The 17,216-nt window shown below is 46.3% G+C and overlaps 1 protein-coding gene across 3 annotated transcripts in view; it reads left to right on the forward strand.

The window, feature by feature from the left end:
* Positions 1-322: 322 nt before the first annotated feature.
* LOC111870913 (protein lethal(2)essential for life) overlaps positions 323-17,216 on the forward strand; it is a 29,645-nt gene continuing 12,751 nt past the window's right edge. The window contains exons 1-2 of one of the 3 annotated variants that reach the window (XM_023863543.1): positions 323-763; positions 16,904-16,990. In XM_023863543.1, the coding sequence (XP_023719311.1) occupies positions 576-763; positions 16,904-16,990 (275 nt within the window). In that variant the 5' untranslated portion in view covers positions 323-575. The remainder of the gene's footprint in view (positions 764-16,903; positions 16,991-17,216) is intronic. The other 2 variants (XM_023863545.1, XM_023863544.2) reach the window with 2 other exon arrangements.

Consider the following 17,216-nt stretch of genomic DNA (forward strand, 5'->3'; position numbering starts at 1 on the left):
ATAAGAGCAAACGGGACGGAGCTGTGTGACGTCACTCTCACAAGCCCACGTTACCAACGAAGATGGTAAGAGAAGATGAATGAATGGAAAGAGGGGGGTTTAAAGTTCTGGAGTACCGTAATGAAATCTGTACGTGGGACGGGCGAAAGTGGGCGCTGTTTGAATTATCATACCTAAAACAACGATAGGCCTGTCGCAAGGTCGGCCGGCAAGTTTTCCGCTCTACCATTTGTGGAGTTGGCCAGCCATCATCGATTTCGCCCCACAGCCACGTCACGGCGTGGATCTCTCTCTCTCTCTCTCTCTTGTTGCTTTCACGGAACGTCTCGGCACTTCGGGAGCGCTTCGCAAGGTCTGGCACCGGCGGCAGAGAGAGGCGGAACCACGGCCATTTAAATTCTCGATCGCGCCCAGCGCACTTGGTTATAGAGGTTTGGGACGCTGAAGTGTAGTGTTGTATGCTTTGCGCTCTCCCGTGGCACACCGCGTGAACCAAAGAAAGTAAACGTACAGAAGTGAGGACATATTAGTACACACCTGCGTTCCAAAGTGAGTTAACTTGTTGAGTAACCGAAATGGCTGAGAGTGGAATAAAGCGAAACATCCCCATCAAGTTGGGGGATTTCAGCGTCATAGATACCGAATTCAGCAACATCCGAGAGCGGTTTGATGCTGAGATGAGGAAGATGGAGGAAGAAATGGCTCGCTTCCGGTCCGAACTCATGACTAGAGAATCCAACTTCTTCACAAAAACCACCAGCAGGTAAGGCTACATCACATTTCGCTTCGTCACATTCTGTTCGTGTGTAACACTTTTCATCAATTTGTATGAGAGTTTATTGGAACTGCATTATGATTATGTAACACTGCAGGGTAAAATGTAACTACGAGTCATCACAGTTTCATACTCTTTTAACATATGCATTCTTGTTTGTACATATTTATAACCCCCAACAGAACGAATTATGCCTGAACGGAACTGCGCAACAATCACCTGTCAGTCTGAATTTCGATTTGGATTAAGCTCCAAATTGTTTTATAATTATTTTTACTTGAATACAGTAATTTTAGTGTTTTTATATACATAGATTATAAGCTCATGGTAAGTCTTCGTATATTATCGTAAGAAACTTGTTATGGAAAACACTCAACGCAGCAAAACTAATGGTGTATAACATGACACTGGGTACAACTATTGTAGCAGGTTTGCTAACATCCTTTGCGCTGTCCTTCTGTTACATAACGCTACAGAAACATCATCTTGACAGTGGTACCAGGGTACGCTTCCAAGTAGCTGTACACGTAATATTTTATTGACGGTGAGATAAAGTGAGATGTACTTGGCGTTATGAGCCGACACGTGTGATTTGAGTGAAATCACATATGAAAACGTTGCAAGGAAGAGAAATTCCTTCTGATTTTTGGTTCAGTTGTAATGAAAAATATGAACATCATACACTCAGAGATAAATCTGTTGGCTGCAAATATTTGAAGAGTGTTATTTAACTCAACCTAATTCACACACACTAAATAAATACAAAAAAGGAACGTAACACAATGTACATGTTGAATGTATACATTACGTAACGCACGAAAGCCATGTTTGTACTTTATGTAAAGACGCCCGTACTAACGCAGACTGTTGCATGGCCGGATCTTGAAACTGCGACCCAACAAAAGTAGCGCCTACACAGAAAGACAGACCTCTCCCCTCGTCGAAGAGGTGGCCCCAATTACAAACACGTACATATCTCGAACAGGACAGAAATCTTCGTCATGGATCTCGACGAGACCTGAAGCCAAAAATGATTGTGCTGGCGAGGATCAGCAGCAGCTTAACCGTCCGACCGACCTAGTGAATAATGGATTGGAAAGATGTGGACAGAATGGTACTATCCCGGTATTCCCTGGAGTAGGGAACAGGGACAGACGGTGTCCCGGCTGAGACCCGCCCCTCCCCGAAACAAGTCAGTGGGTTGTTGCGCGAGCCAGCTCGCCCTGCCCGAAGTTAAGCTCCCAGCTCCGTCAGCCCTTACCTGGGGCATATCCCGGCCTGGCTGTTGTGCAACCTCGGGTTCCCAAAGGCTGGGAAGAATTCCCAACGGCGGGCGTCAGGTCTCAAGCATACTTGCACCCCTCAGTAAGGTGGGCGTCATGCTGGAGATCATCTGATGCTGTTTCGTATCAGTCCTTTTCTAGCGCTGTTCTGTTAGTGTTCACATGGCCGTGCATTCACTTACCAGCACTGTTAACACTGCATGTTTCGATAAACACTTTATCACGTAGTTTCTTGATACCGGAAGTGATCTGGTAAACTGGATCAAGAAATTTGCTTAGGTTGCCGCCTGTTTCTGCTAGTTTTTCTTTTTTATTGCTAGTGGGGTGGGACTAAGTCCCTTGTACTGCGGCCACTTCTGGCCTATTGTACCAGCCCCAGATGATAAGTGAGGGTGATTGTGGAGCAATTGGTGCAACGAAGATTGGCAGGGGAAACCGAAGTACTCGGAGAAGACCTGCCCCAGCGCCACTTTGTCCACCACAAAACCCACTTGACCAGACCCGGGATCGAACCCGGACCGCCGCGATGGGAAGCCAGCGACTAACCGCTTGAGCTATGACGCGCTGCTAGTTTCTTGCTAGGCCTACTCTTACACCATGAAGATGGCGGGAATATGTTCGTAGGAAACATCTGGCACTTTCCGAACTAAACGACATCACAATTCAGAAGCCTGTATTCCTCACAAATACCGCCGTGAGAGCGTCGAATCCGACAGAAGAATTGCCTTCCCAACGGTTTCAGCGCTGATACTGGGTCACATAAACGGACGGGCGGACACGGCCTCCATGTAATGAACTCTGTTTTACTGCCCAAGAACGCCTGAATCTTAAAAGGAAACGTAACAAATATGCTGCAGGCCTACAGTGCACGGCACGGAACTATTCTGAACGCTTGGGCTCCAAAGCGTAGAGGAGACCTGCATGTGTCGTCACTTGGCAGCTGATGTTTAGTCGTCATGCATGAAGCTCCTGGTGTCTTCTGGTCACGAGACCTGAAACTGCTGCTTCCGCGAGATTTGAGATGTGGGAACTGTCCGAACGTGGCCTCTCATCCGCAGTACATTCGGGCGCCGTGAAACAGCTATCACAGCGGATATTCTCCCCGGCGTTCAGTTAGCAAACACGTGAGCGCTGTCTCAAGGCGCCCCAGATTATGAACTCCAGAAATACCCAGGATACTAAAGTTCCTCTAATGAGGACGCTTCACTCGCTGCTCAGCTGCTGCACTCTTTCCAGCACGGATAAGTAGATACCAAGATATTCTCACGGATTACTTGACTACCTTCTGCCCACCGGGTATGCGTTCTGTACTCGAAAGGTGATGGGTTCGAATCTCGGCCGGAACGTCTGTTATCCTGACGAGTTTTTTTTTTGTTCTTCTCAGGTCCTCCAGGCAAATGCCAATATAGTGCCTCAATTAGGCCACGACCCCTTCCTAATCCTTTCTCATTCATATTATCCTTCATTTCGACGCTGTGTAGACAGGGTATTGACAGCATCGCGAAGGGCGCCGAAACCCACAAAGTTATTTTTATTGTGAAAGTTGCTTCGCTCTGTTGACGCGTTTTGCTTCATTTGATCACCAGTTCCAAGTCATTTAGACAATGGTTCAAACATTAAACAGAGGGACCACCAAAACTGAAACAAACTCAACGTTTTACTGATTTTCACCGTGCCACATGCATTTGTAGAGTTGGGCACGAACGAGCAACGTTTTTATGCGAGTTAGGACAGTCAGCGGCGCCACGTTAGCCCATCTCTGCATGTCCTATCTAAACACCTAAGATTAAAGATGTGACATCATAACTTACATGGCTGTGAACCCTGTTCTCTCACATGAAAATCAGAACACGGATTGAGAGAGTCTGCGAACAGGGCGCCAAGGAGAATATTTGGCTCTGAGAGAGAGAGAGAGAGGAAGTGACAGGAAGAAGGAGCTTCGTAATTTATACTTTTCATCGGGCGTCGAATTTTAGAATTTTAGGTGGAAAATGTGAAGGAAAATATCACTTGGGGGGAAAAATATTGTAGCTGAAAAGATAATATTATCACTGATCTTTATAAAATAGGATATGAATGTGTAGTACACTGGATTCATCTGGCTCGGGATAGGGCCCAGTGGTGGGTTCGTGTGAAAGACGAGAAATCTCTCGGCCGGCTGGGAGACCCAGGGTCGCCGTGTTTCAGATGTCACATGTTTCATGGCGTCGGTCGTAGCCAGGCCCTGTCGTTACTGGCGAAAGGGTTGCCTACCAGTCGGTTTGCCCAAAACTTCCCTCTGAGCAGAGCAAATTGCTGACAGCAACGGCGCTCCTGCAGACGATGAGTAGTAGTGGGGGAGGGGGTAAATTCTGAGCGTGCATGCAGACAGACAGTAACCTAAACTTAATCGAAGACGTATGTTTCTACGTCAAATTCCGTTATACGCTCTATACTTTGTGATTTATTCTTCTAAGAAACGTGTGCGGCAAGGAAACCTGCCCGGAGTTGTCCCCTTATGCAGATGTGTGCACTGTGTATGAGACCATCGCTATTTAAGGCAAGTGACCTTCACGGACCAGTCTGTGACCACGTGGTCACACTTCGCAGTAAGACTGTTCTGTCACGTCATACATTTAGCTGCCTAATAATAATTGCTGCTGTGAATAACTCACAAATTTCAGTGCACTGATGTTGCTCTCTTTTATGGGTGCGAAACTTGGTTATTCTCCCCATGCACTAAACCATTCGAGTCATTTTTTCCTGATACATCTGCCGGAAACCAGCAGAAACACGAAACGCAAGAGAATGTCCTCTGTTCCTCTGTCCTTGCATTATGAATATTGCTTGTCATATGCTGCTCACATTAAACATAAACCAATGCCACTGACGGTTTATTTTCTCCACTTCAGAAGTTTGCTTCTTTTTTTAAATCATTCTGATGATGCAAACCACAATAGTACCGGCGAAGAGTGGCTAAAAGACGACATTTGACGACATATTAAGTAGATGTTTGCAGACATCTGGCGCCTGAACGTTTACTATGCAAATTAACATGGACACGCAGATCAGCGAGATGCATGTCAGTGGCTGTCTTCATTCCCTGGGGTACAGAACCCCCAGACTGGAACTGAACCAACCATCAAGACATAGAAGAGGTTCTGCCCGAAGACAGAGAGCAAGTTACACCGAAACGTGAATGCCTATCTACCAAACTAGACGGCGTCACTTCCCATCAGACCGTAATTCTAAGGCACGCTGCTTTCAAATGTACATATGTCTTCAGATTGTGGAATATTTGGGGTGTCGAGTTAAGAACATAACGAACGGGGTAGCTCAGTCGGTATAGTGGCGGGCTGAACTGGACTTGACGGCCCGTGTTCTGATTCCCGGCAGTGCAAGTTTTTCCGTTCTTCACAGCGTCCAGACTAATTCTGGGCCCACCCAGCCCCCTTTCCAATGGGTACCGGGGCTCTTTCTCCAGGGGTAAAGCGGCAAGAACGTGAAGCTCACCACTGATCTCAGCCAGTGCCGAGGTTGAAGTAGAGCTATACCTCCACTCCCCCATATGTCTTCGTGGAATAGTGCTTAATTAATTAAGCACAGGCACAGTTTCACCTTTTTATGACCATTGGCAATACAGCCCGCAGGCAGTGAAAATCCGCGCGGAAATGCAAGACAAGAGGCGATACGTCGAGGAGGTTAAGGAACCCTTGCCTGTGCAGGCCGTCCGTCGATTGCTTTTGGACTGAGCACATTTTCGTGGCACGTGGTGTGCACACGACAGAGAAGGGAGCAACGAGAATCGATATTGTTCGATCGCGTGTCTTCTCATACTAACGGCAACATGTCCTGTTACCACTCCCCGTAACGATGGTAACAGTAGTTGGTAAACACACAGCCCCCCCCCCCNTGGACCTTGTCCAATCCACACACTTCTGTATATATCTGTTCAGGGCATATACAGGTTCCCACAAACGTAATATTAAAATCGCCGATATCCGAGTGGGCTTCCTTTAATTCTCACTGCAATAAATATCTAATTAACCCTAAAGGGTGCGGTGGTAACTGTAGATACCATTTGCTTTAACATTTAAAAATCTACATTTTTCCCACAGTGTACTTATGTTCCCTGTGACTCTTTGGATAAACAGCAAACAGGATTAACCGGTTGGTCGTTGTGAGGGGGACGTGGAGTTTCCTGTGAGGTATGAACTGTATTTTAAAATGTTATGTACTAACATGGTTTAATTATTGCCGTGTGGAGACGGGTTCGAATACCTCCACCATAGCGCTGCGACAAAAGGGGAACCCTCAAGCTGAGGGATATAAATACGGGAACCTGGCCCTCCAGGTTGGGCGAGTCTCGAATCTGAGACAGCAAAATATAGTCTTGAGTCCCACGGAACTCGGACCTGAGAATGACTGCGCTGGCGATGACCAGCAGCAGTTGTAAACGACAGACCCGTTCTCTCGTCAGAGGGAGCACCCCACATCAACGATCCGCAACTGTCAGACAGTAACAGAAGTCTGGTCTTGGGCCTCAGAGGGGCCTGACGCGCCTAGACAGACATAACTTTGACAAGATGTGTTGCGGCGTCTAGGGAGTAGGTACTGCGTTTAAGTAAAATAAAAACCTCACATTAAGAAGCCTTTTTGAAAAAAAATTAATCAAAGTTTGTGTGACGCGCAATTATTTTAATTAATAGTAAACACAGACACGATGCATCTTATGGAAAAAAAAGAGCATGAACTACACGTACATTTGTAAGGCATTCATACAGATCAAGATGGCAGACAAGAAAACTTGTTCACTTAATTCCTCCTGACATAAGAATATATCACTGCTTTGCCTCTGTGAGCTAGCCGACGGAGCTGAGGGGAAACTGCCTGGCGTTCACATCCGCACATGTCCACTTGTACTGACATTTAATGTAAAATCGAGTTTGTATTCTGGGAGCCGGGATAGCGCAATCGGTATAGCGACTGGCTACGGGCTGGACGGCTGAGGGGTCAGAGTTCGAGTTCAGGTAGGGCCAAGAACTTTCTCATCTCCATATTGTCCATACTACCCAATGGGTACTGGGGGCTCTTTCCCCGGGGGTAAAGCGGCCGAGGCATGAAGCAGACCACTCACCTCCACCAAGTGCCGAGGCCAATAAAATGTGGATCTATACATCCACTCCTCAATACGCCTTCATGGCGTAGTGCTTAATTAGTTAAGCACAGGGACAACTTTACCTTTTTATTGAGCTTATATTGTGAAGTTGTGTAGTTCGAAGACAGGCGCCATCGCATCCCGCTTAGAGCCCGTATTAACGGCGTGCAAACAATCAGAACATGCCAGAATATAAAAGCAGACATCCACTCTAGATTCTGCCGCTCAAAAAAAGAAAACAGTCTGGCTAGAACGCCAGGCGGCTTCGGGCTTGTTGCCAAGGAATGTCTGGCTTCCACAGAGCATGCGTTCTGCTCGTTATACAGTCTGGTTTGGGACTGTACTGTCCCAGTACTGAATCCCAGGGCAAGCCTTTTATAACGTAATGTCACAGTTTCAGCTGGCGTCCGAAATAATTCGAACTTACCTGTATCAAGATCGGAAATCTAACATTTGTGAAGTTATTATGTATATGAAGATTCTCTGGCTTGTGACACCGTGCAGTCTCCTTTTAAGGTCAGGTTCCTCCGAAACTGCAGTACACTTATTGACGTCACCAGCGGCTGAATGAACTGGACATGTAAATAGAATTTACGTCTACCGCTTCGCAAATTGGTCGCCAGGATCGCTGCATTACACCAATTCGGAGGGCCGAGGCGATTAGGGCTTTCTAGAATAATCGTCCAAATGGAATTCATCCCGGAAGTGGACGTCTGAATGCAGAGCATGCGCCGTAGGCGCTTCAGATATTGAACAAGTGAGGTGACCATTACCATAGTTCCGTCACAACCCCCCCCCACTCTTAGTGTTGCACCCGTATGTAGTCCGTGGCCATTCACAGATGTTCCCCCTAAATTTATTTTGGAATCCGGGGCATAGTTTACTTTAGCGACACTTTATACACACGAGTCTAAAATTAAATGTTCTTACAAGCATGTGATTTGCTGACGTTAAGGGAAGTGGGCGTCCTTTGTTCTTGTCGTTATAAACCTGTGACGTAGGCTGCTAGATCTATTTACGAAGGGCCAATCATGGGAGCAGTGTGATCTGTAACAAGATACGAACTGTGTGCATCATTTTTAATTCAGGCTGGTTCGATCTTTTTATGTTATCTGGAAAGCTACAAGATTTAAGGGCAGAATATCTCCTGGATATCCGTCTCTACCACTTTTATTCGGGACGTTTTTCGCTCTGATAAATATTTGACTAATTAAACCCGAGACTGACGCAGAAACAAACGGAGGTCTTTGTGTGAAGTGTCCGTTAGTGCTGTCTCACTATAGTCAGAATTAGCACGTGATGGAAAACTGCAGTGGAAGTCCCCAGAACAAGCTTTAATGAACATCCGTTGGGCTCTCCGCGAATTGTTTACCCGCGGGCTGACGGACATGCGCGTTTTTGCAATTTTTCGTGCCAACAGCAGAGTTCCTCGTCCAGACTGCTTTCGTTGAAATCAGTGGCAGTCCCTCGGAAGCGTTCGTACACATTACCAGACTACACGGTATCATAATCTATAAGACTACAGCATGAGTAGCCGAGGTTTCTGGTGCGCATGCTGAAGGTGGAAAAGGTCACACAAGATGCGGACCAACTTGCATGTTGCACCAAATAAGGCTGGGACACAAGGAGTGGTCGCATTTCTGATTACTTATTCCGGACACGCGCGGCGTGGAAGAGAAGGGAGAATCAGCTCCATGCATTTGGTCAAGTGAGTGAAGGAGTTTCTGCGTTGTTCAGTCCTCTTCAGAACCCTTGAGAGGTGCATAACTCCTGTGTGAAGGCTGGTTACAGTACCTCCACCGTAGCCCTGCGAGTCGTAGGAGGTGACGAGAAGTGAACCCGTTGCCTGGGGGCATAACCGGGCCACCCTGTTCCTGGAGGGACATAAATACGGAGACCTGGGCCTCCAGGTGGGGAGTTCGATGCAAGACTGACGAATTTTCTGTGTAAAAGAAAGTTCTTGTTGTGAAATCCAGAGGTGGAAACCAGATGGTCGGATTCACAAATACTGCCGGCACCAGACAAGCCTGACGGAGTCTTCTAAGGAAGATGACGAGAGGTCTGGGAGGCTGAACAAATTTCGTGTAGGTCTCACCAGCTGCAGCAGCTGTAGCCTGACGAAACGTTGGATTCTGCACGGAGGCTGGAAATGCTGGAAACGTCGAGTTGACAGCAATTTTTTTTTTTCTGATTAGGTGCTTACTTGTAAAGCAGCACATCCTCGAAAACACTTCGCACCAACAGATCATATGGACGGGAATCTGCCTCGAAGAGCTCATCACGAAATTCATTGCCATGTTAACAACAGCCTCCTACTGGACCGTTTCCTTATCCAGATGAGCCCAGTCCACATTTTCATACCTGAATATTCTAAGTGGGTCTTCATAACGCATTGTTATGGGCTGCAACACCAGCGGGGCATTCGGTGGGGGTTGAAATTCGTTATGTCATATGTGACGTTCTCACAACGGTCAGTTAGGGTTGACGTCCCATAGGTCACTCTAGTATACATGTACCAACGTTTCGGAGAACATGCTCTCTGCATCTTCAGGGTACATGCATCTGCATGCTTGGCTACTAGACTATACGGAGTCATATCCTTCAAAGATTCCTTGACTGAGGAAGCTACTGTTAGCTTCTGAAGGGGTTCTCGAGGGAGTGCCTGTTAATGATGTAGAATCTCGGAACGGGCCATGTAGGCCTATGTTAACACAAGCCGAGTGATCTGACTTTCTGCGGGTTATGTTAGAACGTTGCCGAATGGTGGGCTGATAAATGATCTGGAAGCAGACGGTTGTGGCCTAGTCGAGGTGATATCCCGGAGGGGCTGAGTAAAATCACGAAAACCTCAAGATGGCCCATGTTCCGGCCTAGATTCGAACCGAGCACCTCTCGAATACAAGTCTAGAGTGTTACCGCTACGCCAACCCGCTCGATTTTCAGACCTGATTTGCATGAAATCCGCTTCGTAACATATTTTAAGCTCGCGCTGTTTCTGTAGCCCAACTTAGGTCCTAACCGAGGCGGCAGTTTAACTACATCCGGTATATGAAGTGGGGGGGGGGCTCTCGACGGATTTGGTTCTCTCGTTTGTGGGCTGACATGCCGACGGATTGTTTCAACAGCAGCTACAGAACCTTGACCAACTTCTTTCGTGACTCATGAATACATCCTTGCGCCTTCTGGAAATGGGCTTCAAGTTGCAACACACCACCACACCACTGAACAAAACTGCACATAGCTGGGACATTTCCACACTGAAAGTTAGGGCAATGGAAATGTGCGTAAGGAATTCTCAAAGAGTAAAAATAAAAATACATGGAAAAGTAATAGAACAGAAATTTGATTTAATTCAGTATAAAAAAATGATTTGAAAACTGGAAAAAAAAGGTATTGCCAAAAGATTACGAAGTTATAATACAATAAGTGCTGTAATTGAAATGGAGTTGTGGCACACAAATCTTAGTTGAGTCACAAACCACTGCACCCATAAAACATACCGTCACGATTGTGGAAGTAACATTTGGGATTCAAACTAAAAGTAATCCCAGAAATTGAGGCAGCTCAAGTGCCTGTTTGAATCCGTACACTAGACAACTTTGAAAGTCACAAATATTCCTGAAGGATACACGTTGCCAGCAAACCCTGTAAAAAAAGAAGTAATTTGCAAAGAGTTGGAAGAGACCGCCTTCCACGGTTGGCATTGCGTTATTGGCCGAAAGGGGGAAGAGGTGACTTTTAGGACGACCAAAATGACTGAGCCCATTTCGTGATTGATAGGATCCCGACAAAGTGGATGACGCTCAAGAAGTACAGAGTGTACCATTTAAAACGCAACCCAAAGAGCAGTCACGTACTGTGGTATAGCTATGGGGGCCAGAACCTGGTCCCTTGTGACACTTCAGTCAGTAGACTGCTGCTGTCGCCAGTTGCGCAGATGCGAGCCGACAGTCAGCAGTCAGTGTCGCGTAGTTGGGGGTGCACCTGTATACAGAGCTAGGTTATCAGTATTTAACGTAGCGAAAGTTAGAGAACATGAAGGCAGGGTGAGTCAGAGTCCAGGAATACGTACGAATGACACAAGTAGGTGTAATGTTGTATTGCTGTGTGCCAGTTGGCAGCTTGTGGCCACTCCACATTGCACAAGGTGCCTCCTCAAAGCTAGCCCTACTTCTTCCCAAGAGACTCTTCATGTGGCCATCAGCTGTTCCGCCGTCTCCATAAAGTCCTGTGGAGGAAGTAGAGGTAAGTGGCCAGCTTCGGCCGCTTTATTACCAAGTAAAGAGCTCCCCGGTACCCAGTGAAGGAGAGGAAGTGGGCAGAGTTCCCCACTGCTCGGCCAACGAATGGAAAAATTGGCCGTGCAGCACGCAGACAGTTTATCTCTGTTTCCTTTAGCGTCAGTCATGTGGACCTCTCACAATCTCACTCAGATCTGTATGTTAAAGTTGAAATAAAGGCATCCGCCTGTCTTGCGAAGTTTTACAGAACTACGGAAAGTCGGTATGTTTTCAGGACAGTGCATTGTGTAAGAAAGTGAATTCATGATACTTGGGCTTAAATATGCGGTGTTCTGTTTTCTTACCTCCTGAGATTCCAACGTACAAAAATGAAACAGAAGTTACAAGTAGGGCCGCTTTGAGCCTCCGTGTTCCCTGGGTGCGGACCTAGTATCGAGTTTGATTTCCTCGTGTCTTAACTGCTCTGTTGAAGTGGTTTATTGTATTCTCAGATGCTGGATTCAAGTAGGTAAACAATGAAACAGCTAACTGCTCTCGCAACAATGCAACTGTGGGGCGTGTCCAGGAAAACACCACCAACAATGCACGTAACACGACAGGAGATTCTGCCTTTTTTTTTTGGCTGTGGTACAGTGACAAGAATTTCCACCGTCAGGCCAAGGCGTCCAACTTTTGTTGTTCCCAAAATGTACCGAAAGATATCGTGTAAGTGCGGAATGCGACCGGCGTCTGAAGCCACAGTGCCGTCGCTGATAATCGGGGAAACTTGCAGCGGTTGTGAAATTACAACTGTTTGTGTTATTCTTAGCACGAACAAGTTTGCTTTATAACTGTGTTATGTGACGCAATCAGACGGAGGGCCACGCCAATATTTCGTGCATTCGTATGCCAGACATGTTGAGTAAAGTGCATAAACTAAGTTTCCTTCTATTTTTGTTCACTGCGTGTCGCATAGTTCGTAAGGTAATACGGCATGGAACATCTTGTACATATACATCACTCTTACGAAACTTTCAATTTCGTGTACTGTGGATTTTGAATTTGATTATTTGTAAGATTTGAAGTTTTCACGGCGGTGACTATGTAGAATGCCGTCTTCTGGGATATGGCGCCGTGTAGATCCTGTGTGAACCGGCGTTTCGGAGGAACTTATCGCCTCCATCTTCATGGTAGAAAATCCGCGAGCGAGGAACCAGCTTGAGCAGGTTGCTGCAGGGCCGTACGTTTCAAATTAAAGAAATATCTTCTATCAAAGTACTAACATTTATCCCAGTTCAGTATCCAACGCGCGCGCGGTGCCAGTTCTGAGTCACGATGTAAGTGAACTGTGGCAGGAAAGAGCACGTGGGCTACAGGAACAGTTCGCAGCGGAACGGGAACACGAACTCTGTGTATACAACAGTAATGCCGTAAGGACCTGTTGAGGGTGAAATGATTAGCCTCGTCAGTACACCGAGCTCACCTGTCTGCTGCCATTGTTGTGTCTGTCTGTGGGTAGGAACTGGCGTGCCTTGCCGTCAATATTCGTGATTTATGGACAGGGCGTCCGCCTCGGAGCAGTGGCAGTCATAATGAAGTGTGAGCAGTCAGGCTGTTGCGTTTGTCAGCTCCGAGGAAACGGGTAACGAAGTACCAGGTGCTCGAAGCACTCGGGTTCTCTTCTCAGAAACCTAACTATTAAAATAAACAGAACTGTAATTTCTCCTGTTTTTTGAGTGTGGAACTCTTGTCCCCCATCCATAGGGAGGAACACAGACTTAGCCTGCCTAACGTAATGTAACCCAAAACTCTGAAAATAGGGTGCTGAGGAGAATATTCGGACCTAAGAGACAGACAGACAAGCGAATGCGGAAAATTATATGAGTTACATAATTTGTAAGTTCCTCTTAGCACTAGGTGATCACGTCTGAAAAGAGAATGTAGCACGCATGAGGGATATGAGAGATGCACACAAAACTCTACGCAGGAAACCCAAAACAAAGAAATCACTCGGGAGATTGTGGCATAAAACAGAAAAATATTAAAAGTAAAAAAAAATGTAAAGTTGTTCCGGTGCTTAACTAATTAAGAACCACGCCATGAAGGCGTATGTGGAAGTGGATGTATAGATCCACATTTTCTTGACGTGATTCTATGTAGGGCGTGAGGTGCGATGTGGATGTAACAAGATAAGGTGCAATATCTGAATTTTGTGAACACGGTAATGAACCTTAGGGTTAAAAAGGGGGGGGGGAGAATTTCGTAGACAGTTGAAAGCAAGACTTAACTGAACTACAGAACTTTCACCAGTTTCGTAGCGGTGAAGCTGTACGAGTATGTATGTATGTATGTACCAGTACAGTTCGAAATCACTGCCCGGGGGGGGGGGGCATGACAAGGATCACCAGTTGCTAAGCAAATATCCGAGCTTTCACATGTCTGACCCTCGAAACCATTACGTCAGAATGACGTTATGTGTCAAGGGACAATTTTCCTTTTGCTCTTAAGCTGCTGTCACTGTTCATCGAATTATATCGCGACCTTGAACACATCTTCATGGCCCTTGAACGGTGTACTTTATGCCAGTCAGAAGACAATGTTTACGTGTTCGGTTTCTTCCAGCATTGACGATAAAAAATTAAGATTATGGGTACACGATCTGATATGGCTCACCTCCCACAAATCACCCCCTAAACGCTTAAAAGTGCAGCAATTTATATATGGCACTTTCTTTCCCTTTAGAAACGTTTCCACGCAGTGTTCCGTATGGTTCTCACAGTAAACAGCGACTGTTTCCTTAAACAGCATTAACCGGTTGGGCTCTCTAGCGGAGACGTAACGTGTTTCCTGTGAGGTACGGACTGAATTGCTATATATTCTGCCCACACAATGTATCTGTGTGTTTCGTATGATTCCCAGAACAGCAATTATTTTCCTAAACAGTGTTTTCTGACAATTCTGCGAATTTTTAAATATTGCTTAGTCGAACCCCAGGCTTCAGGGAGCCAGTCCTGCTCTGACTGCTTACAGCCGGATACATTTCAGGATCTTTCAGTGAATGAACGAAGCTCTGGAGCTACGTCACTTGTCTTTCATTTCACAGGAAGTTCACCCCCACAAGCCGTGACGCAAGTTCCTTTAGCTTCTGAAATGGACCAGGTCCAGTTCTGCTTGCCCATCACTCGATGCCAGGGGACCGTGCGGCAGTAATCAAGTCTGGAAAGCTGCAGTTTGCACTTGCGTGCTGTGGCCCCTTCACACAGCCGTGTTAACTGGTTACTGTGGCTGCTCTGGTACTTGTCGTCATCGTCGCGATTAGAGCGCTTGCTTCAATTAGTGTGGCTACCATTGGTTACCAAATCTTACTTTTTTATTATACAGGGTGTTTCACGACTTTAGGGCATAACTGCAGGAGGTGATTTCCAAGGTCTCTGTGATCAAAAAAGTTCATATAAAAATGTGTCCGATTTTGGACGGTTACGGAGTTATGACCGTTTTTTCATTCCCGTACACGCCCTCATGTGAACCGCGCCTGTCAGCTGGCGGGTCGCTATCTTTAGCCAGCCACAGCTAGAGCGTTCTCGTTATCTCGACACTTGAGAGGTTCCTAAGGCGGGGTGGGTTGGTATGTCCGGCGCGGTTCACAACCGAGCGGCAGCCTGTGTTGCGGCCGGCGGTTGCATTTACGAAAATGAGTTTTAAGCACCAATAAATTCAAATTAAAGGTAATTTCACGAAGTTAACTTTACATTGATACTTTAAATGTATCATGTATTATGCTGGTTTATTATTTTGTTCCGTTTATTGTCAGTAATCGTTACCTTCTATTCTGAGTTTAAAACGGTCATAACTCCGTAACCGTCCAAAATTGAACACGTGTTTATGTGAACTTTTTTGATCACAGAGACCTAGGAAATCGCCTCCTGCAGTTATGCCCTAAAGTCGTAAACATCCTGTATATTTTTTTTCTCATGGAGTGAGTCCATTTGGTACTGCGGCCACTAATTGACCAGCCCCAGACGATAGATGATAATGATTGTGGAGCAGTCGGTGGAATGTGAATTGGCGGGAGAAACCGAAGTACTCGGGGAAAACCTTCCCCAATACCACTTTGCCCACCACAAATCCCACATACCCGGGCCGCCGCGGTGGGAAGCCAGTAGCACCAGTGCCGCTCTCACCACGAAGGAAGCCGCGAATTTCGCGCGATCTCCAGTGGCATGTCATACGTATCAAATTTCAGCGGAAACATGGGGACGGACAGACATAGACGCATAACAGTATGTAGGAATTAGTACGACAAGGAACTGGCACTTTCGTTTTCTGTAGTTCATAGGCACTTTGAAAGCGCGACGCTTGTCTGGCCGCACGGGAACGCGCGGGTGATGTCAAGTAACAACATGAACTCGGGGGGGGGGGCACCGCCGGAAGGTTTACTTACAAACCTACGTTTAAGCCGAAGGGTACGCTCTTCTGGGATCTAACGCCATGTAGTTCAGAGATAGCCCTACGTTTCGGAGGAATATGTCACCTGCATCGTCAAGCAGGAAGCCAGTAGAAGCAGGCAACAAGCTGGGTTCACTTTGTCGCTTCATTCCCCCGGTTTCTTGCGTTGCCTACAATACGATCCTGAAGAAAGATACGATATGTAACTGCGAAACTTCGGGCTCTCTTCTAAACTACACGGCATTAAGACCGTACTGCTCACAGTTACCGCCAGGAAAACTGCAAATCGAATTATGTTTAAGTCGTTTAAGATCACTTTTACTGGTAGCCAGGATGAAGGGGGGGGGGCGCAAATGCCTGACTTGTTTCCTCTACGGCGCCCATGGAGGCGTTCCTGACGTGAAGGCAATGTGTGGCTCATGAACGCAAACGAAGCGGCCGACGAATTATCACAGCGGTTCTGCTGTTTAGTAATTGGAAGTGAAATTCTGAATTGCGACAAATACGTATTGTGAAGCATCCTCAGTAAGGGCCCAGATGGATAAAGTTACTTGGAAGCTATCCAGCTTAAACGTTAACGGTACCAGAAGACGCTTGGGGAATGCTAAGAGAATACGTACAGCACAACAAACACAGAGTCACACAGTGGATATGACTTCTGTATCATCGCCCAAACATTATGTCACGTTTTCAGATGTTACACTTGAATAAACACACGAGAAAGATTTGTCTGAAATATTTAAGATCACTCCATTACAAATTCAGTGTGAGTCCAACTGTCTGCTTCCTGTCTGCTAACAATTAATGTACTTCTCCTTAAGTAATACCATTTCGTGCACTGTTTGTTTTCCGTGCTGATCCAATGGCGGCGCTAGTGTGCACCGCTGTCGTGGCGGCGCAGGTATAGCGCTCCAATAAGAGGTCAGGTCTGGGACGCTGCATTCTTAGCGCCGCCATTGCATCCGGCAGAAGCATTGACAATAACCCACTAACAATGTCTTTCTCTTTGTCTTGTGCCTTGTGTGGTGTGTGGTAATTGCAGCCGACACACCGAAACAAAGGAGACTAAATCATCCTCGTGGAAAGGAGCTGATATTCCCTCAGCGGACGGGTTCACAGCCTTCTCAAGGTGCTGGTTGGTTCTGATCTAAAGCAAAACTAATTGTTGTCTTGTTCTAATTCAGTTTCATTTCTTGGTGCTTTTAACTTTGTAGTGTTGCGCTTAATTTCACACGTAAATAATTATTTCCATCTGTTAATAAGAACGTCGATATTCTAGAATTAAGTGTTACGAGCATTTATTCAATTTAGTGACGTGTAGCTCTCTGCCCTGAGTATTGAATTTCCTGTACATT

Source organism: Cryptotermes secundus, unplaced genomic scaffold (assembly GCF_002891405.2).
Source record: "Cryptotermes secundus unplaced genomic scaffold, Csec_1.0 scaffold928, whole genome shotgun sequence".
NCBI classification, from domain to species: Eukaryota; Metazoa; Arthropoda; class Insecta; order Blattodea; family Kalotermitidae; genus Cryptotermes; species Cryptotermes secundus.